The 22,046-nt window shown below is 43.2% G+C and overlaps 1 protein-coding gene across 1 annotated transcript in view; it reads left to right on the top strand.

Annotated features, from left to right (window-relative positions):
• LOC146208020 (neprilysin-1-like) overlaps window positions 1-4,708 on the top strand; it is a 48,435-nt gene extending 43,727 nt beyond the window's left edge. Inside the window, exons 7-8 of the mRNA XM_084577925.1 lie at window positions 3,228-3,311; window positions 4,574-4,708. Of these exons, the coding sequence (XP_084434051.1) occupies window positions 3,228-3,311; window positions 4,574-4,708 (219 nt within the window). The remainder of the gene's footprint in view (window positions 1-3,227; window positions 3,312-4,573) is intronic.
• Window positions 4,709-22,046: the final 17,338 nt, after the last annotated feature.

The following is a 22,046-nucleotide window of genomic DNA, read 5'->3' as shown; positions in this document are numbered from 1 at the left end:
TCTTAAACGTTTTGCATTCCACTGAAAAACGGCAACATAGTGGTAATGATTATTCATAATAAGTTTTCCCAGTGAAGAACTTAGGAAGCTGAGCGACCAGAGGCTCTACCGAAAGCAAAGCCTGCACTACTGGGAAGTTGTTTGTTGAGGAATGGCCGTCATAATACATCCAGGTGCAGTAAACGGCTTGAGCAGAATGAGCTGCACCATTGAGAAGGAAGATTTCTTTCCAGCAACTGGGGCTGAATCGGGTAACACTTGCGCAGGCCAAACAGAACAACATTGAAATGTGGCTCTGAAATAGGGCCTTGCACTTGGGTGTAGCCACGCTCCGAACATGCCTCTTCAACACAAAAGTGGGCAGCGCAGCTGAAGAACTCGAGGTAGAATTCTGCGCTTGCCCGCTTCAATTTTGTCGAGTACACTTCAGCGTGGACGCATACGACTCAGATTTCGAAGCTTGGTGTCTGTCATGCTGCACTAGATTTTGGAGCACTAGATTCACTGCTTCCAGATTAGAAGGAGCGGGTGTGTTTTCGAAGTGACCGGCAACGAAGTATTTCATGACGCCAGATGTTAGAAGCCGCTATGTTTTGGGGACAACCCGAGAATGAAGCTGCATGTTTACCATCATAGTTGGCACACTTCAGTTGCAGGAATTATTTGCACAGGGTGTGCTCATGGCTCTGCGAACAAACCTTGGATCGGCGAGATGCACGGCAGCTCATTGCCATATGGCCGAATCGCTGACCGTTGAAGCTACGGAGTGGTTGTCTAAGATACTCTTGTACTAGATGACTTGCGAAGCCCAAGTACACCCTCTGCGGTAATAATCGGTCGTCCTTAAATGGGAGAGTCAATGAGTGTAGGGGATGGGTATCCACCGTTCCATCCAGTTGACGCCGGTACTTGATTTGTCGGCGTGCTGATATAACTCCGACATCTTTAAGAAATTCTAGAAGTTGCTCATCACTGTACTCTGGAGGTTGTTTGAACAAGGTATATTCAGTATGAAAAGTTATTTGTACATCACGGATGGGGCATCCTACATATCCTAGGAAGGAAGGGGACTTCCGCCTTCATACAAATTTTTCCGAGATCATTGCAGAATCTGCACCGGAGAAATGCGCGAGCCTGAGTGTTTCAGTGCTGTACGTGAGATGTGCCAGCGGGATTCCGCGAATAAGAGATACTGTGTCTTTCCTTTACTGTAAACCAATTACAGAACTCCGGTGAACTTTGATGTGTTCAAAGACACGCTGGTTGGGTTCGATAAGGGGCGTGCGGTGTACGTTGTGCAGCAGCAACACTCAGGCTTTCGAATTTCTGTACTGCAGGTGCTGCAATGCACTCGGAATTTGTCAAAATGCAGTTGGTTGATTACCTCTCTTTACACACTTTCTAACCACTCCCACCCATTTGTGCACGCAAATCATGCCCTTTCCCGCTCGGTGAAACATTTGAATTTCCCGACACTGAATTCTAGGCCTACGTCAGCGCAAGTCGAGTAGTACCACGTGACCCCCTTTGGATGTTATCCCTCCTGGCTATTTCGATTTTTGATTGACTTAGTTGACTATAATTACCTAATTGACTTACACGCACCTCCCGATTTCCCATACGAGATTTTTTTATGCTATATCTGAAGCGACCATTCTTTTTCTTATAAACTCATTCGTTCGAACATAATCGTGCGGAGAAGCTATTGATGTCACGAAACCGCAAGCATAGCCATATAATGCTTACACGTTAATAAGATGTTTCAACGGATTCACCAGAACTGCACTCTTCGTGCAATGCATAGTATCCCTAAATGTGGTCAGCTCTTTTTTTTTCTATGGATGGGTCACTGCACAACACAAACAGGCGTCCCTAAATACCCGTCAAGAATTGCTTCCTCCCTCACAACAGCACCTAATATTCATCTGCGGCAAAAGCGTCTTGACATTATGGGGAATATGGTGAATGAAGCAGTATACAATGCATGGAATCTTGAAGTCATCAAATATGTTTTTGAAGAAATTAAGGACAACGCTGCAAGTGTGATAAAATCAAAATCCATCTTCAAAGAGGCGACCATGAAACAAGACCTAGCTGGTATACATCAGTGCTAACTTCACAACGTTGATGGAAGAGATGATAAAGTTGGAACGTATAAATCATTCACTAGAGTCGAAGTATAATCAGGACTTCAGGTACTGCCAGAAGAGGTACTACTGCTCCTAAGGTGAAGCAACTGGTGAAGAAAAGTGTTGTTGAAGCTATTTCTCTTATACGAAATCCTCGCGGAGACATTGCTCTCATATCACCTGAGAGAGAGAGAGAGAGAGAGAAAACTCTATATAATACAAAAAAGAAAAATAATAATGTAGACCTCCTGTGGCTGGGTCCTCATTCCAGGACTCTCGCGGCCTTTGCTGCCCGGCTAGCCCGTTCAATAAGCCAAAGCTGGTCTTTCGACTCCGAACTGGACAACGCAGCCTCCCATTGCTTCGGCGTGGCGTTGTAAATTATAGGCATATCACCCGAAGACCTGAGCGACTATGACTATGTTTTATGTTCCCCCACTAAAACCAATCAACAGATCAGTAACTGCCAACTGCTGCTACATTGGAGGCTGATTTTCTCACATTTCTGCTTTTTAGTTGATCCTTTAAAGCAGATTTGAGATGAAGAGCCATAAAGCTTGACACATTTGGCATACTTTCAGACTTTGAGTTATGTTAAAATTATATGAAACTATTCTCTAATATTTCCCCTTTATAATGATAGGTTTAGAAGTGATAACTGTTTTGTTACGTCGAAATTTGCGCCGTGTAGTCGAAGCTCCAGCTAAAGAACCCGATGTGTTGATATATGTTGCACAACTTCAACGTTTCAAATTTGAATACCCGTGCCACGTGCAGGTCGCTATATCTGCGCGGCCAAGCCCGAGGTAAGTATATATGCTGGCTGGCCGAGGCATAGATAAAGTGGACAACGAAACGCAGCCGTAATCTTGTAGAGAGAACAGCACGTGGTCGACAGGAGCAATCAACATAGTTGAGCAGATCTTTCATTGAAAATAGTGCAACACTGCGTCCATTACGTTTGCTTTTACCGCATCACCTACAATGACCAGCGTTTTATGTGCATGTGCGCATACGTGCGTGCGCGTCTGTTTGTGCCCCTTAGTGTGTGCATGGGGACGATCACAATTCAGGTACTACAATCTTCTCATTTTGCAGCTCACAACGGATCCCGAGTTAAGAAATGTGTTTGAAGTGTATCGGAAGTCCAGTATCAAAGACCTGCAGGAAAACTTTACAAGCGTAAGTATAAATTTCTGAGAAAATCACCGGATAAAGCCGTTGTCGTTGATATCAGCGAGAATGAAATCAGAGACCACGATATCTACTCTTGGTGAGAACAATAAACTTCCGCCACTTCGTTAGAGCTCATACCATCATATCTGTTTACGCCCGCTACAATAATCAGAATAGAGCCAAAACTGGCGAGTCCAGCGCAATATTTAACTGCCATATTTTAAAAACACAGTGCGCAGGGGTCATAATGAGTGAAGCAGTGCTTTTTTTTTTTTCCTCGAAGTATATCGAGGTACAGAATCAATAGCGACATGTCAATATTGATTTGGTTTATGGGATTTGACTTCCCAAAGCGACTGAGGCTATGAGAGATGACACAATGGACGAAGCCGGAAATTTCCGCCACATGAGGTTTTTTTTTTTTTTTTTTTTTTTTTAACGTGCACTGACATCGCGCAGCAGACGAGCGCCTTGCTTTCGCTTCCATCGAAAAGCGGCCTCTGCGGCTGGGAATCGATCCCGTATCCTTGGACACAGAAGTCGAGCGCCCTAACTACTGCGCCACCGCGGCGCGTCCACATGCTGATATGTATATATAGCCAAGGGTTGTTTTCCAGCTTCCATTACTACTACTACAGTAACGCGAAACCCGAATGACGAGCCTTAAATAAAAACTGCTGAAAACGAGGCAGATTAATCCTTCTTTCGACAGCTCATTTCCCCGCTCTCATGATACCTTCGTCTTGCACGTCGCGTTCCTTCCCCGCATCTTCCAATGTAACAACCCTCCTGATGCTTCACATGACAATCACTCTCCGGTTGCGTTGATTAGTACAACTACCAACTAGTAAACCAACGCGAAACTCAAAAACAGCGAGTATCTCTCGTAGATATCTTTTGCCATAGTGATTCGGTAGTTGAGGTATCAGCAAGCGCACTTCCGCTCGACTGTTGCTGTCGGTGGCACTGTACATAACACATATCGCCGAATATTGAGGATGACTCACTCAGATGGCCGCTACCACTCTATAACGTTGTAAATCAGCTCACATGCGGTTACCATCAATTCCGCATAGTTATCTCCCGTTTAGCCAAATAGGCGGCAAACACACCTGTGTGGTGAACAGCAAATGGAGAAACCGCCTGACGGTGCAATAAATGAGGAGAACTTTAAAATTAGGCATACGGCTTTTCCAGATAACATATAAGTAACTTGTCAGAATGAGCTGATCTGTCCTTTATTTTTCGCCTCACATTTTCTTTTTCAGTTTCCTCTCCTGGAATTCCTAAACAAGGAGTTCTCTGTGGCTAATGTCACGTTGGCGATTGAGGAAGAAATAGAACTCTATGCGTTAGAATACTATGAGAAAATGGTGGCGTACCTCGAGCAAGTTGACCCGTAAGAAAATTTACTTACGTGCAAATTTTTCTTTGTTCTGTAAGCTGCTTTTATTAGCAGAACAAATTGAATGCATACTTACACTGAGAGAAGATTTTTGAACGCGGTTTGAACACATTCAGACTACATTTTGTGATCATATAACTGCTTTATTTAACCAATAACATGTTTATTATGATTATACCTGTCAGTTCAGTTTAATCGCTCAGGCATGTCCGACTCTTCGTAAGCATGTCACGTCAAGCTTTGCGGTGTCTCTTTACCTTTCGAATATTACATAGATTTATATACAATGCCTCAAGGGTGTCATCTAACCGTCATGTTCGCGGCCTACCCCGTCAACTGTGTGCCTGAATCTCCTGTACCCACCCATTATGCAATACCCACGAATTAGTGGTCTTTAACGTAATAAAGTGAAATGAAGTTAATTTTTTCTAAAAACATGGGTAGTCAAAAGTGAAAAAAAAAAAACAATCATGAAGCCAAATACATCTGTACCTCACTCAGTCCCTGCTCTTGAAACTTTGGTTTATTTCCTCGTGTTTGCTGACTTTGACAGCCAGTGTTATAATACGCAAGCATTCATAGCATCATGGGGTGGGACAACGTCGGCAAGAATCGTCCGTGAAAAGTGTGTGTAAGCAGGTGTCAGCAGACTGATAATATTGATAACGAGCCAACCGACGACAGAACTATTTGGTATACAGATAATGACGGAGCAATTGGATATAGCCAACACAGTGGCACCTTTCAAATTTAGTGGGCCATCCAAAACATCAGGCTCATCGGAACTCCAAAATTTAACTTAATCCAACGTAATGTAAGGGCAACTCAGTGATGGCTTTTAAACTTAAGTGTGCCGCCCGCAAACATTGGCCCACCAGGCCTCTGAATCGGAACTACACGAAATTAACCAAATTTAGAGTTAATACTTTAGAGTAATTTACATGGGCAAATTAACGCTTGCGCATATTGACAGGGCATGCGCGCTGTGATTTTTTCTTATACAAAGTATGAGACCCAGAGTGAAAGAACCAAACCAGATCGCCCAATGCTATAGCACAGCGGCCTACATCTGCAACAATAGAACTCATGGTAAAGTTGTCACATGGTTCACAAATAAAGTGGCGTAACGAACAATGACAAAGGAGGCACACAAACGACGGGATCAGCGCCAGTAACAACTGAATTTCATTTCGCATCAAACCTGCTATGTTGTAGGCCAACAAAGCCGTATCACAAGTGAAATCACCCATCTGTCGCAAGATCAGGGAGCCAACGCGCGCTGTATATCAGATACGAAAAAGACAGATACACAAAGCATGAGAAGAAGCCATCGTAAACAATTTGCTGCAACGGCTAACAGGGAGGGAAAGAACCGACGACAACGGCAAGAAAAAAAAGAACAAAACTAATGCTCCACATTAACATACTAAGCAAAGAAGCACGACCAAGGGAAAAACCATTTTAAAACTTAAAAAGCGCGTGAGAAGTGATATCAGATGTTGGAACTGATGCTTGGGCGAGTTGGTATGCCATTATGAAGAAGAACAGCGCGACCTGGACAAGGACGGAAGGAAGACATATACACGCCTGTCCATGTATGTCTTCCTCCAGTCCTTGTCCAAGTCGCGCTGTTCTTCAAAAACGTGATATCAGATGACTAACAAGGAGCATAAAAATAGTGGGAAAGGAAATGTTAAGACCAAAGCAGCTGCGTCAAAGGCATGAAAGGCGAAAAGATGTGCGCTGCAAAGCCCCCACATCGTCAATAAAAAGAACTACATCTAAACCACAAAGGAAAGAACGAAAAACAACAGAAACATAGAATCACTTAATATCAACCGGAAATCTTCTACAATAGCGACCTCGTTACTAAGAGCAATGACGGCTTGCTGAGGCATTTGCTTCCTTCTTTCCTAATATAATAGGCTCCAACAATGTGTCCCCTTGAAATCAGTCCGTTCCACTCCTCAAGAAGACACTTTTTTCGAACTCATGAAATTGATTTTTCAACACTTCAACACTTGGCAGTGGTCCATTAGGAAGCTGCCTTCATTATTGCACAGATTTCGGAAGTGCTCACTAGCATGCTTATTGAACTTTAACGACCTAGTTTATCGAATGTGTTTATACAATGTAAATGAGACCGCATATCATGGGAATCTGGTAAACAAGACGAGTCCTACACAACGTGAACTATTCTTTTTTTTTTCTGTGTTTTGTTGTATAAGCCAGTTGTTCGGGTTTTTTTTTTTTTCTTTCTGATGTGCATGGCACAAACTTTACAAAGCCTGCAATGGGCTGAAAATACTACCTGAGCATTGTGTCAGCTGGCTATTCTCTTAATTCTGTGCGAAACCTTGTGGATATAACGTATTACTGAAACATGATTGCGCGAAACCGGATCTTTAATTAAAGACGCTGCAGCGAAAAGCCGGGCATTTGGGTCTTCACACTGAAGCCTACATGCCCGAATTTACGCCGTGGGTCATTGTTATTAAAAGCGAGATATTTAAACGTCTTGCCAGCCGATACCTTCAGAAGCACCTTGGTACCATGGTGGGGGTTGACCCATTCTTCTGTGCAGTTAGTGCGACGTTCTGACGCCCCTTGGGGATTTGTGCCCCAAGAGCTATGCTGGATATTTAATTGATATTGAACTGCTTTATTCGGCTCCTCACCAAGGACTTTTAAAAGCAATCAGGATAACGACCAAGTTAGTTGGTGAAGTCCGCTTTGAGAGCGCAGTAGAAGCAAGCGTTGATAGTTCATTTCGTTGTAGGAATTTTTCCTGACCTCGACCACGGTTTGATGTGAAGGAAAGTTATTTGTTCACAAGAAGGGGATCTGCATTGGCTCTTCTGTAACACCTGTCGTTTGAGCTATATTTACCTTCATTGTAGAAACCTACTCAGGGCACATGTTCTAGATTCTCACCTAGTTTCTATAAAAAAGTATGCCGATGTTATTATAAGGAACCGGAGCTAGGCGCCGCCATCGCAAAGACTATGTCTGTGTTCAAAAACCATCGCCAAGGCCTTGTTTCACCAAAGAGGTCCCTAGCAATGGTAAGTTCTAGTTATTGGATATCAGGCTACTATTTCCCACAAAAGGCCTGTGTGGGATGTACAATGCGCATTCAAAGAAAGGATTTCTGCTATTTGACAAAGCTCATTAAAAGCATGTGAAAAGAACAATTGTTTAGAACATTCGCAAAACCTTTATTGCAGGCAGGTGGTAAATATTTAAAAAGCATTTGTTGTCGTGTCGACAGAGACGCCACGCACTTTCGGCAATCGGACGGAATGCGTGCAGACCCTCTCCGGGGTGCCGCCTCGGACTCTACGGGGGGTGCTCTTCTCCGCTGCGAAGTAGCTCTCGGGTTGCTCGGCCATTCCGACCCCGGACATCTGGTGGGAGAGGGTGTGCGGAGAGAGACCGAGTGGACTGTGCCGCCACCGAAACGGATCCTTTTCGGGCAGTGTGTGTTCTGTACGCAGTGCGAGCGAGTGTTGGAAACGAAGGGACAATAAATCTGTTCCGTTGTTTTGGTTTGACGACTGTGTCGACTACACATTATTCACAGTTAGTATTTATTCACATGACATTATACTGGAGTAATAGTTACGACAACACACGATAATTTCTGAAAATTCTCTTATTGTAACCGTTTCATGTCGGGACGGCCACCTGCCTTGGTGGACTGAGCAGTGATGCACAATGGGAGCTGAAATGCAAGCCTGCATTAAAAGCTCAGTGATTGAAGAAGTAATCTGTCAGTACATGCAGTATTTTCTGCAAATCATGCTCCGATTTTTATTTCGTATTAGCTAGCTTTTTTATTTTATTTCCAGATCCGCGAGCTTCAAAAATGATGCCTTACGGAAATCTCTTATTTTCGACGCCTTATATAGTGTTCTGCTATACTGAGTACCGATTTTCTACATACGTTCTTGTGAATAGCCAAGTTTAACTTAATTATTCCTTCTGATTAATCCTGGTAACTTTTCGATCCTGGTAGTCAACATAAGAAATTGAACCATCTTATCAAAATGATAGCCGGCAAACATTAAAGTTAACAATTACATGTCGGTTTCGTTGATATATATGCCGCCCTGTATGTAATATAAATGCGAACGATCACTGTTAAAACTGTTTCATTTTTCCATGAACCACCCTTCATTAAATACGAATATTTCGTATTCAGTACTCTATATATCTAGCATACACGCGTTAGTTTTATCAGGTCGTATCCGTGCACATGCATGATGACTTCACGCCAGCGTGAAACAAAAACTTTCAAGGTCTTCTTTCTCCGCTTTGCTTTCTACCATAATAGCCACGTCTTTGTAAATTAGATAAAATCGACATCTCTATCGAATCTGCATCACGAGACCCTTACAACGCGTCTCCTTGAAAGCTTCGAATCTGCTTTCTTTCGTATTGGCATAATGCTGAGTGTTGTATTTATTTATAGGACTCTATTGTTAAGGCCCCTTAGCCGTTTGGGATTTCTGTTATTGTCAAAACTATACCTTAAAATACTACGGCGGAAAGAAAACATAAGAAAGGATACCTCTTCGCGTCGTAGTGTTTTCAAGTTATGAAAAAACTCGTACCACTCGCCGCCAGTCAAAACTATATTTTTGCACTATATCAAAAATAATAAATTCTGGAGATTTTCCCGCAAAAATGTGTTTTTTTCGTTTACTCTGGTTTCAGGGTTGCGTTGTTCAACTATGCTGGCCTTCGAGTCATGTTCCTCTACTCAGCACATGCATCGAAATCCTTACGAAATACTACCGGATTGGACAATAGCGGCTATGGCAGAGAAACGGAATGCGTAAGCTTGCTAAAACAGGCAATGCCGGAGGTTCTGGGCTACGTATACGTGCAAAAAAATTTCAGCACTGAGGACAAAGAAGAGGTGAATACAAATGCACGTTCTGATTTCTGACCGTCCTAACTATAATTTTGCACCTATAGGTCGCATAAGGAAATTGTGGGCGCATTTAATCTTCGTATTAAAAATATATACGATAGCGCCTTTGGCGCCTTCAAGTGGTCACATAGAATTGGTTGACTGGTCTTAAAGCGGTAGCTTATACACCTTATTGGGTTCGAAGGCCGTGGGCGTAGTAGACGACACCGCCTGTCGGAAAGAATCGGTGACCTCGCAAAGCATTTCACATCACGGTAATTTGAGGCTTTACGAATTGATTGACTGCTATGCGAGAGACGATAGCTAGTTATTGACATAACTAATTATTCGAATCAATAAAGATATAAAAAATAAATAAAAATTAGAAAATGGACAATTGAGAATTCTCAGAATCAAAAAAGAATATTTGATGATGCTGATAATAAAAATTCAGTATTTAATTGATTTATTAATTGAAATCAATGAAAAATGTGTTCAAAACAATTACCTTTTCAGAATGGAAACAGTGTTTATTGATGCTATGAATCGGTGTATACAAAGATAAATTTAAAAATAAAAAATTTGCCGACAATTATGTTACTTCTTAATACGAAATTTAAGCGCCGCTCATCAGCTGCTTCACCTTTTGCAATAGATTGAGGCAAATATATCGAGCAAGACATGTATATACACTTGCTGACAACTTTTTTTATTTTTCACACACATATCTTCAATAAACACTCCACTAACAGTTCTTGACTCATGAAGGAAGCTTTGTGGTCGGAGACCTCGTTGGTCGCCGACCACAAAGCTTCCTTCATAATTGAAAGAAAATATGGCCGATTTGAACAGTTAATCAATAACGAAGTCGGTGCGTAGCACCGCTTATCCCCACTATACCTTTCATGCATACACTTCAGCGATTTACACTCTCTCCAAAATCTTCCCTCAGCTCACGCAAGAGGTGGCCAGCAGTCACAAAGAAAAACAGCGCCGGCGGTTGCCAAGAAAATCGCGTTCAAATATCCTTGTCGCAGCTTGATTTTTCGCGAGCCTCTCAGCGGCGTGTACCTTTCTGGCAGCAGCCTTCGCTTGCAGTCGAGCATCCCGTTGCCCTGGAGTTTCTACCGCACGTTTCTTCCTCTTCGCTTAGGCATCCATTTCACGCCGACGCTAAGTGTCTTGAGCCGTTTCGTGAGCACGCTCGGCCCGTTTTCTCGTTCTTTGTGCTTCTAAATTCTTGCACCGTTTAGCTGCAACACCAGATTCAGTAGACTCACGTTCCTGCTGCAACGCTGCCCTGGGACGGCCGCCACGTCCGCAACTGACACGCCCTCTCTCACTGTCTTACTCTCTAACTGGGTGCATCATGCTGTCGCTCCGCCCCCTCAGTGTTAGATCGTGGGATGTAGGCGTCGCCACTTTCCCTTCCTCCTTTCAGGTTCACGGAGAGATGGATGAACGGAGAAAGAGAGAAGCTTCTACTACAGCTCCGCGGCTGCTCCTCCTCCTCCTCAATGCTGAGACGCGCGCGTAGCCACCTTCTCTTTCTCCGCTTTAAGTTCACAAAGAGAAAGAGTGAGCGGCTTCGGATAGACCCCGGCGAAATACGTGATTGCGGCTAGTAGTGCTACGCACTGAAACTGTTAGTGGAGTGTTTCTTGAAGACATTTGTGCGCTCTACGGGCGGCGGAATTAAGTGAAGCCCTGGAATAAGGACACCAACCAGTGCTGAAGGCTCCACAAAGGAGCAACCGCGAAAAATACCCTGATCAAATAAAGTTATTCAACCAATCAATCAAATTTGTCGTCGGAGAAATAAAGATGACAATTAAGTTATCGGGACGTTGCGGGAGGCATCGCGTGGGCGCCTAGGAACGTTGCGCGGCTAAGAGATAGCAGCGACTGACTGATGCCGCTGACGCCGCTAGCGAGCCAAGAGAACGTGACTCTGCGTTTCGGCTTGGCATGCACGCACCGTGCTCCGCTGATAGCCAGCCGGCGCTTCGGCAACCGAAGAACAATGCCGCCGCCACGCAGGAAGAGGTGGGGGGGCACCACTGTTTCGCAAATGATTAACCAAAATCATTAAAGCATTTAAGCTGTGCCAAAGCGATATACCAAAATTAAAACGGGCCGACTAGTCTGTGCCCTGTATATTTTTTCATATACCTTCTCCCACATCGTCACCCATCATAATCCTCCTTCTTTTCTCCTTCCTAAGTGCAGAGTAACAGGCCAGATTTGATTCATTCCAGCTAACCTCTCTGCTTTTCCTTTCAACAAATCTATTTATCTATTTATCTTGTCAAAGGAAGTTGTAGCAAATGCTGAAACTAACTTGGATCAAATAGCTTATTACACTTCCCAGTGATGATTTATATCATAACATGTCTTTGTTAGCAGGAGGCGCAGCCGGGGGCGGCAGAAAGTTAGGTGGGCAGTTGAGATTAAGAAGTTCGCAGGGGTCAAGTGGATGCAGCTAGCACAGAACGGTGTTAGGTGCAGAAATATTGGACAGGCCTTCACCCTGCAGTGGGTATAGTCAGGCTGATGATGATGATGTCTTTGTACTTTTTCTTTTTTAAAACGTGCTGCCTTGCTATTGTGAAGAGAGAAGTGATATACTATATGTAACACAAGATGCAGAAAACAGGCCTTCCCTCCCAACAATTGGTTTCCGGCCACTCTGAAGCCTCTGGAGAATACTTCTGGAACGAGAAACAATGAGGCATAAGCTTATTTCCCGCTTATCGTAAAAACAATGAGTGCAGTACTGTGCAATTATATGTATGCGGTATACCTAGAGGCCGACAATCACATTTCATGCGTATATTCAGCTCCGAGGCTGCGATGAGTAAACTATGCTTTGCACACGGCAACAATTTGGTTTCTACCTATTGTCTCGCTATCGTATGTGAAGCTTTTCGAGTCTGATTAACTCCAAGTATTGAAAAATATTGACAAATGATTCTTATATCTGCCGAACGCTACCACCTTGTCTGTAGCCCTCTCTTTTCGTACACAGAATATGAATAAACTTAACTGCACCATAAGCGTTTCCACACGAACAGAAAACTTTATCGTAACATCTTGCTTTTAATTTCTCCACACTTCCAGCGTGCTCAAACTGCTTGATCTGCTAGTGAAACATTTTGTATTATTGGGCTCTAAACTAGCGAATAAGTTCTCACTTACCAACGTATAAATCTCACAAGTGCTCATAAAACACAACCGTTAACACAGCGGCTCGCGGTCACGCAACAAGACCTTTCATCGGTATGCAGCTGATAGTATTGTCGCATAGGTCTTGATTCGAGGATCCCGCATGTAGCACAAATGCTCGACAAAATTTTATTTCATTGCTTGTAACGTATTATCATGCTGTACTAATGTAGGCCGAATGCACATTTTTATTTGCAAAGTTTATTGTCAAGACGGAATGACTATACGCGCGCGCTGCTGTCGCTGCAGTGCATAGCCGATCTTGACCGGGGGAAAAATTGTACTACTCAACGAGAGAAAACAACCTACTCTACGAATTTCGCTAACCTTCACAACGCTCGAAAACACTTACCACTATCAAAGTGCTCGAAGCAAAGCCTAGAGTTGCCCAGCTAGCCAACTGCGGACTGCAAGTGGATCGCAACGGCCGGCCGGCTGTTTCTGCCGCTCATTAAGCGACGGCATTCAGAACATCCTGTATCTCTTTCGAAAAGAGTTACTACAGCTTGCAGAAAGGCACAACACTTCTTCCAGCGATGTGAGCACTATTATTGACGACATACTGGTTGAAATTTCACGCCAACTAGCAACGGCTGCACAAACGAAACAGAAACGACACGGAAGGCGAAGTTCACGTGACAAAGGTTCGTCGTGACGCAATATCCGCCGTCGTTTCACCACAACCTCACTGGGCCCAAATTTAGTAAAATGTGTCAAGGTGGAGAGGAGAGCCTAAAGTAAAATGTTTACTAGAATATTCGAAAGTTGAAAAATCTCCAGAGTTGCCCTTTAAAGGGATATATAGATCCCAATATTGTTACCCGCTAAAATTGTGGCTCTGCTGTCTCTAGGAAAAGCTCATGCCACTAACACCGACGATTGGTGTTCTGCCGAGTGCACCCTCTAAAGCTGGATCGCTAAATATTTCATTTCAGGTTGAAGAACTTGCCGAGAAAATTATACAAGCTTTCAATAAAACACTCCAAAGCAGCGAATGGATGGATGACCAGACAAAACTGGCGGCAGAAGAAAAGGTGCGTGTGGGTCTTGCAACGCTATTTTTACTAACCTTGTCCTTATCTTTCTATACGCACTTTATCAGTGGCGACATTTGAAGAAACATTGTTTTCTTGAAATATAGAAAACATTTGTACATATACTTCTGTTAGTACAAACTTTTTTTATCGCTTCTATCGCATCACTTTCCTGCTGCCGCAGTTCGCAACTGGTGACTAAGTCTATGTTTTGGTGTCTGCCCGCGAGCAGTATCTGAAGGGATCACTCATAAGCGAGAACATTTGAGCTATTTGTCCAGTAATCTCGAGAATTAGTTTTGGGTATTATTTTTCCACTAAGAGGATAACGAAAAAATAAAACGGGAGGTGGTTGTAACGGCGAAATACAGATTATTCAATAACTGAGCTCTCGCAATTCGTTCCCTCTCAATTTGCATACGCTGTCATGTCAGTGAAATGGCACTGGTCCCATTACGGGGAAGCATGGCCGGAAAGGGGAATCATGTATACGGTATTGGAGATCCTTCAATAACCCTTTTGGGCTAGCTCTCCCCCTTCTTATTTATTTTATTTTTTCAATGCTCTATACAGGCCTATCTTTACAATATCAGATGCGTTGTAAAGTCATTGTAGAAGTTGGCGCCAGAGCAGTAATGTGCTTCTCAAGAAATATTAGATTCAGTGTGTTCAGCGCCTGCAGATTGAAACCTCAAACAAAAAAGCGTGACAGCAATTACAAGAAAGATTCACCTTCTATTTTCCAGCTAAATGCAGTGAAAACCTTAATTGGATATCCCAGCTGGTTAATCAACACCACTTATTTAGAACAGCTTTACAAGCACGTGAGTGTTTCTGTTTCTCATACCTTAAGCCAAACAGTTGCAAAAATTATTTTCATTCAAAAGTTTCTGCCTGTCAATTGCTGCGCCTGAAAAACCTAACGTTCTGATTAGCGACTTTGCTTGCGCTTCAGCATAGGTTTAATATCATTTATTATTTTATTTACATCATCTGGGGGCGTTATTGACGGCTTTCAAGTGCTCAGTATGATTACGTACAAATAGAAGTCAAATAATTACGAAGAACTAGCTTTAAATGCGTGCATATAAAGCGCAAACACAAAAAAAAGACCTAAACCAGCCAAAATATTCTGCGGCGCTGCTTCTCACTTTTAAAGAGCGGTTACGTTATATCACAGCGACAGCATACTAATAAAACTAAGCATACTAAGCAAACTAGTATATTTTTGCGCTGTTGTAAATATTTCAATCACCTTTTTCCCCTGTTATTTTTCACTTATTGCTGAGCTCTTTACGTTTGCTGTGAGGGTACTGGGCCTATAGTTTCCTGCTTTCTTTTCCTCTTTCTGTTTGGTTTGATGTTTAGGATTTAATGTCCCAAAGCTGCTCAGGCTATGAAAGACGCCATAGTGGAGGACTCAGGAAATTTCGACCACCTGGGTTTTTTAACGTGCACTGACATCGCACAGAACACGGGTGTCTTGCTTTTCGCCTCCGTCGAAAAGCCGCCGCCTAGGCCTCGTGGCCGGGATTCGATCCCTTATCCTTTGGCACAGCAGTCGAGCGACCAACCCACTGCTCCACCACTGCGGGACCTTTTGATCTTTCTGTTCTTTCTCTCAATATACTACTTTCTTGGATACCGGGTATATTTATTTACCTTTTAAACCTTTTCTTGGTTCTATCCGTGATACGAGAGTAGCTATAGAAATATTTTATGAGACTCATCTGCGTTTTGTCTCTGAAATTGTACACAAGCGAGTATTCATTTCTCATTACAATAATATGTCCAAAATGCGTACCGATTACTCTGATTGCGGCTGCAAAGAACAAAATCCTTTAACCTATGCATGGAGTTCAAAATGCGTCGAAACTACATTTTTCTTCTCTGTAAGGCTCCAATATCCTTCAGGCACGAAAAGCTCATTGCGGCTGCATTATTTTACAGGTGCCGGCCCTTCATCCAAACAGTTCTTTCTTGACCATATGGCATTTCTTATCTCAAAACAACTGGATTAGACAGCTACAAAAATTACGAGAGAGCTACAACAGTGATTTAGAGTAAGTGCAAAACTCTGCTTATTAAGTACTTCCCGACTACTACCGAGGGATATCCCAGTAATCGTTTTACTTTTAATCAGTGTGCAGATTCTTCGAGTTCAAGGTCTGCACTCTAACCTGACAGAGGCGTAAATTAACTCGCAAAGGTCATTAGTTTCTTAAGTGGTACATCATCCCCATAAATGTTAACGCTTAGTTCAACGTTTGCAATAATCAAGCTTCTATCAAAGCAAGAAGACATCGAGGGCCCGGAAGCCATCACGCTCTAGGCAGCGGCAAGGTAGCTATGGACAAATCGATAACACCCTGTTGCTTTATAAATTTTCTTACAGTAATATTATTCTTTATGTTGCCTATCGAAATCTATTACCATGGGAAGTCCCACCTGCGGTCTTATACCATGGGACCTCTCGCTGTATATTCTTGTACGCTGTTTTTTATTCGAAAATAAACTTTCAACTTCAATTTCAATTTCAACTCTTCAGACAGCTGTGAAAACGGTTGAAGAATACATAACGCCTAAAGATCCCAAATGCTTTCTATAAAATCCCAAGATACTCGTCTACCAGCCACCGGGCAGCAGATTGGGAAGGAACAACCGTGAATTGATCTAAAGGCAGACAACCTACCCATCCCAAGAGAATACACGATAAGGATCCTAGGTGTGTGGCTAGAGGAAAACGGTCTTCACGAGGAAGCAATTAGAAAACTTGAACGCTGTGCTCAGTAAACGATACGGCTAGTTAGACGCATCGCTAACCGCAAGTCCTGGAGCCTTTCTTCTCAGCGGAATTGCCTGCAGTGTCACTCACCTACCCCTAGCTAATCGGCGAGAATGTTGAAAACGAATGACTTATCAGGAAGAGCATAAAAACAGCAATCGGACTCCACATCAGTGCATTTACGGACGGGCTATATGAAGCTGGTGGGGCATAATGCGATGGCAGAGGTTGTAGAGGCCAACCAAACCTTCCACTAAGAAAGATTGCCAAGGTCCCCGACGGCAAGAAGCAGTCTGCGAATACTAGGCATTCGATATGAAAGCCAAGGGGCACCAGAAGATGGATGTCCTGATGCAAGCCAGGAAGGGACAAAAAATCCCCCCGCTGACACGGAACCTGCATCGAGAGCATCACCAGGAAAGAAGAAAGAAGATGGCAGAAAACGCTGCAAAAGGTATACATCGAGGAAGACAGAGCATAGTATATGTCGACGCCGCCGAGTATGAGGACAGGCATGTAATGGTTGCGGTCGCAACAGGCGATAGGTTTAATCCAACTGGCCGAACATGCCGGCCGGGTTCAAGGACTCCAGGCCGGCATCTAGACAGCTCTATTTAATGCAAAATAAAACTTCTTAACCGCTTATGCCTACTTCAACCAATTCATCTTGTTTAAGACAACCAGTTTGCGCCATTTGAACACACGTTTCATAAAAATTTTGAATATGCACGATCAATTTTCTAATGTCAGATACCCCTATGTAGCCCCGATATAAACACTACGTGGCTTTTTAATGGCACATTCGTACCCCGTATTTTCTAAACGCAGTTTAATCGCCAGCCCGGTTGACGTGAACGCTTTCTACAGTCCTAATGCAAATATGATGGGTGAGTATTCTTCCTTCTGTTGTAGTATAATATAAGAGCGCAATGAATCATTATGAAGTGGTCTCTTTTATTCACAAATGATTCATCTTTTACTAAAATGCTGTTTTTCTGTCAAGAAACGGCACTTTTAATAAAGTAGAAATGCAGAAAGAACAATACAGGAAGTTCAGGAATACGGCTCAATGTTGCTAAAGAAAGCGATGCCAGTCAGAGCCATAATAATAACCATTCAAGGAACTACGCGGACTTTGCATTGTTTGTATTTGGTCCGTGATCTCCGAGTCATTGCGCAATATAAGAAGGTACCCGAGAAGAAAGTGAAATAGGAAAACTGCGAAGAAACAGATCCTTTAAGCCTTTAAGAACTAAGGCAAAGAAAGCGGCTGTAAATACGAATTGTGTGTTTTTTGTGCAAATTGTAAGAGCAAGAAACATTTTTCACCTTGCTGATGGCAGCATAATTATTCATTTCTTCTCACCTGAACCAGCTATAAAGTATAAAGAGGATAGCGGCATAAAAAATACAGACTGCTTAACTAATTTAATCCCGGCATATAGCGCAGCAACAGGGCGTTCTGACAGAGTTGTGTTTGCTGTGTCTCGATTCATTAACGTTATTTTGCTGTGTTGTTTTGCGTTATTATCTGTCACACTTGTGTCTGTGGGCATCTGAAGGGAAGGGAGGAAGGTGGGAGTGCAAATGGAATAAAAGAAAGAAAGAAAGAAAGAAAGAAAGAAAGAAAGAAAGAAAGAAAGAAAGAAAGAAAGAAAGAAAGAAAGAAAGAAAGAAAGAAAGAAAGAAAGAAAGAAAGAAAGAAAGAAAGAAAGAAAGAAAGAAAGAAAGAAAGAAAGAAAGGGGAGCCGTAGTGGAGGGCTACGGAATAATTTCGACCACCTGGGGATCTTTAACGCGCACTGACATCGCACAACACATGGACGCCTCTTCATTTCGCCTCCATCGAAAAGTCGCCGCCGCGGTCAGGATTGAACTCAAACGTGCTTTTGCACGACAGGAGACTGCCGTGCAAAAGCACGTTTAAAAACCGTGGCAACGTTTCCTAAGCTCTTAATCTCCAGGGCAGGGAAGGGAGGGGGACGGCTGGAAAAAGAAGGGGTAGAAGTGCGGAAAAGCGGAGTACATACGAGCGGTAAATGATCTTTTCCAATCTTCACCTCGGAGGCAGAAAGGGGCGAGACAGAGGACGGGGAAAGGGAACATAAAGACGTTAGACGACTTTGCTAGGCACTGAACGTCCTGCTAACATGAGCGCGTATGACTCAGCAGTTGCCGCATTCAAAGCCATGCTCTTAAATATGCATCCAGAGGATCCAAGTTCAACAATAGGCGATGAGCTAAATATGTATACAAAACTTCAGCCGTTTTAGAGCAGCAGCTCTACAGCTCCAGATATGAGCCTACACCATCTCGGTCTCTCCGGATGACATTCATCAAAGGTAAAACAGGGACTTTATATTTATGGTTATCGTTATGATCCCAGATGTGGTTAACTGGGAATATGTAGTTCGTTATGGTGAACTTGTACATGGCCACGTAACTTACTGACCGTTTATGATCTCATTACTAAATACCCGTTTTACTAATTACGCGTAGAAGATCAATATAGTAAAATATTCAGCTGTGCATAAATATTTAACTTTACAGTACAGAGTCAAGTCATATCATTGGACAGCTTATGTTGAGTATTACTACATATATTTTAAGTACTGATTCTATGCACTTAATTGGTCATTTGTGCTTTAATATTGGACATTAAGCTACAGCAATAAGTCATATTTCGCTGTGTAGATTATGTCAAGTATAATTGTAGTGGACTATGTTAGGTAATTATTCATTATTGCTATTTATGCAGTAGTGATCAAAAATAGAACTTTGCTCCTAACATCGTCACATATTGTTGAAAATAGCTCAGCTGGTAAAATTACAAAACTGTATATCATCAAACTGCTTTATCGCTCGATATTGATTCTAACTAGGGTTAAACCCCTATATTTCCTCCTCGCCCCTTGTCGTGGCGGAGGGGCTTGCGAAACTCGATGAAGTCGTGAGCTCTGCTGTGTAGGGCCCCCCAAGATAGACAGGTCACGTCGGGGAGTTCTGACAAAGTGTGATTCACTGGAGAAGGTAATGGCAAACCACTCCAGTATTTCCTGCCAAGAAAACCCTATGACCAGTCACAATAGCATTATTGATATGGCGCCGGAAGATTAGCCCCCCAGGTTGGAAGGCGTCCCACATGTTACTGGGAATGAACAAAGGGCGATTCCTAGAAGCTTCAGGACGAATGAAGCAGCTGGGCTAAAGCCAAAAGGACGCTCAGTTGTGGATGTGTCAGGAAGCGACCGGAAAGTCCGATGTTGCAAGGAGATATATCGCATAACAATATGGAATGTAAGATCTATGACGCAAGGTAAACTGGATGTCGTCAAGCGACAAATGGACAAATTGAGCATTGATATCTTGGGTATCAGCGAGCTCAAGTGGACCGGAATGGGAGAATTTAACTCCGGCGACCATTATGTCTCTTACTGTGGGCACGAATCCAAGAGAAGGAATGGGGTCGCTCTCATAGTAAACAGAAGAATGGGCAAAGCAGTGCTAGGGCACAACCCCAAAAACGATCGAAGGATTTCACTTCGGATCCAAGGTCACCCTTTCAACATAACAGTAATCCAAGTCTATGCACCAACCACTACTGCTGAAGAAGCTGACGTTGAGAGATTTTATGTTGACCTGAAATGCCTTTTAGACCGCACTCCATCACCAGACGTCCTTTTTTTATAGGAGACTGGAATGCTAAGGTGGGGAGTGAAGAAATATCCGGATTTACAGGAACGTTTGGCCCAGCCAAATGAAGCTGGGCAGAGGCTAGTAGAGTTTTGTCAAGAAAGCAACCTGACCATAGCGAATACTCATTTTCAACAGCACAAGAGGCGCCTGTACACATGGACTTCACTGGACCGGCTGCACAGGAATCAGGTTGAATATATTCTCTGCCGGCAGAGATGGAGAAGCGCTATACAAGCAGTAAAAACAAGGCCTGGGGCCGATTGTGGCACCGATAATTAGCTGCTAGTTGCCAAATTTAAGCTTCGATTGAGGAAAAGCAGAAAACTAGAAGGCCCTTCAGGTATGATCTGGATCAAATTCCATCAGAATATGCTGTGGAAGTGAGAAATCGATTTTAAGAATTAGATCTAGAAGACAGAGAACCTGAAGATATGTGGACTGATGTTCGTGACATAATACACGAAGTTGCTACTAAGGTAGTTCCAAAGCAAAAGAAATGCAAGAAAGCAAACTGGTTAACTGAAAAGGCTTTGCAAATAGCTGAGGAAAGGAGGATGGCAAAAGTTATGGGGGAAGGAGAAAGAAAGGTACAAGGTTCTCAATGCGGATTTTCAGAAAATAGCAAGAAGAGATCAGAATGCCTTCCTGAACATACAGTGCCAAGCAGTTGAGGACAACAGCCAATTAAGGAACACAAAAGCTCTTTATAAGACAATCAAAGATATCAAAGGAAGTTTCTGTGCTAAGCTGGGCGTGATAAAGGACAAACGAGGCAGGGACCTCACTGAAGCCTCAGAGATAAAGAAGAGGTGGCAGGAATACACAGAAGAACTGTACAAGAAGGACCCGGATGTGAAAACCCAACATAAGACGGTTGTGATTACTGATCTCGAGCTGAGCATCCTGAAGAGTGAAGTTGAATGGGCCTTAGCCAGCCTTGCTAAGAACAAAGCTAGCGGAATTGATGGCATTCCAGCTGAGTTGCTTCAAAACCTCAACCATGACGACGCTGTTACCGTTCTGTATAGATTATGTCAGCAAATTTGGACAACCCTGCAGTGGCCACAGGATTGGAGGAGGTCAGTTTACATCCACATTCCAAAGAAAGGCAGTGCCAAAGATTGTTCTCACTACCGCACGATCGCGCTTATTCCAATTCACCTCATCTGTTTCCTCAGGAACCTGTATGAAGGGCAAGAGGCCACAGTCAGAACTGGGCATGGTCTTACTGATTGGGTTCCGATTGCGAAAGGAGTGAGACAAGGCTGCCTATTGTCGCCCTGCCTATTTAACCTATATGCTGAGTGCATTATGAGGAAGGCCTGTCTGGACGAGTCTTCAGCTGGAGTAATGATTGCTGGAGTGATGATTGCAGGGAAACGTATCAACAACCTTAGATATGCGGAGGATACCACTTTAATGGCAGAAAGTGAAGTGGAACTCAAGAGGCTTCTGATGCGCGTACAAGAAGAGAGTGAGAAGTTTGGGCTTAAACTGAACTTTAAAAAGACAAAGATCATGGCGTCTTGCCCTATCAAGTCCTGGAGCATCAAGAGACAAGAAGTGGAAGCTATAACAGATTTTCTCTTCTTGGGCTCCAAGGTTACCCCGGAAGGAGACTGCAGCCAAGAAATTAGGAGACGCCTGCTTCTGGGAAAGAGAGCCATGGCTATACTTG

The sequence above is a fragment of the Amblyomma maculatum genome, chromosome 1, assembly GCF_055883805.1.
Source record: "Amblyomma maculatum isolate TAMU_Amacu chromosome 1, ASM5588380v1, whole genome shotgun sequence".
NCBI lineage: Eukaryota > Metazoa > Arthropoda > Arachnida > Ixodida > Ixodidae > Amblyomma > Amblyomma maculatum.
The sequence above is the reverse complement of the archived record's forward strand: the minus strand, read 5'-3'. Positions and strand labels throughout refer to the sequence as shown.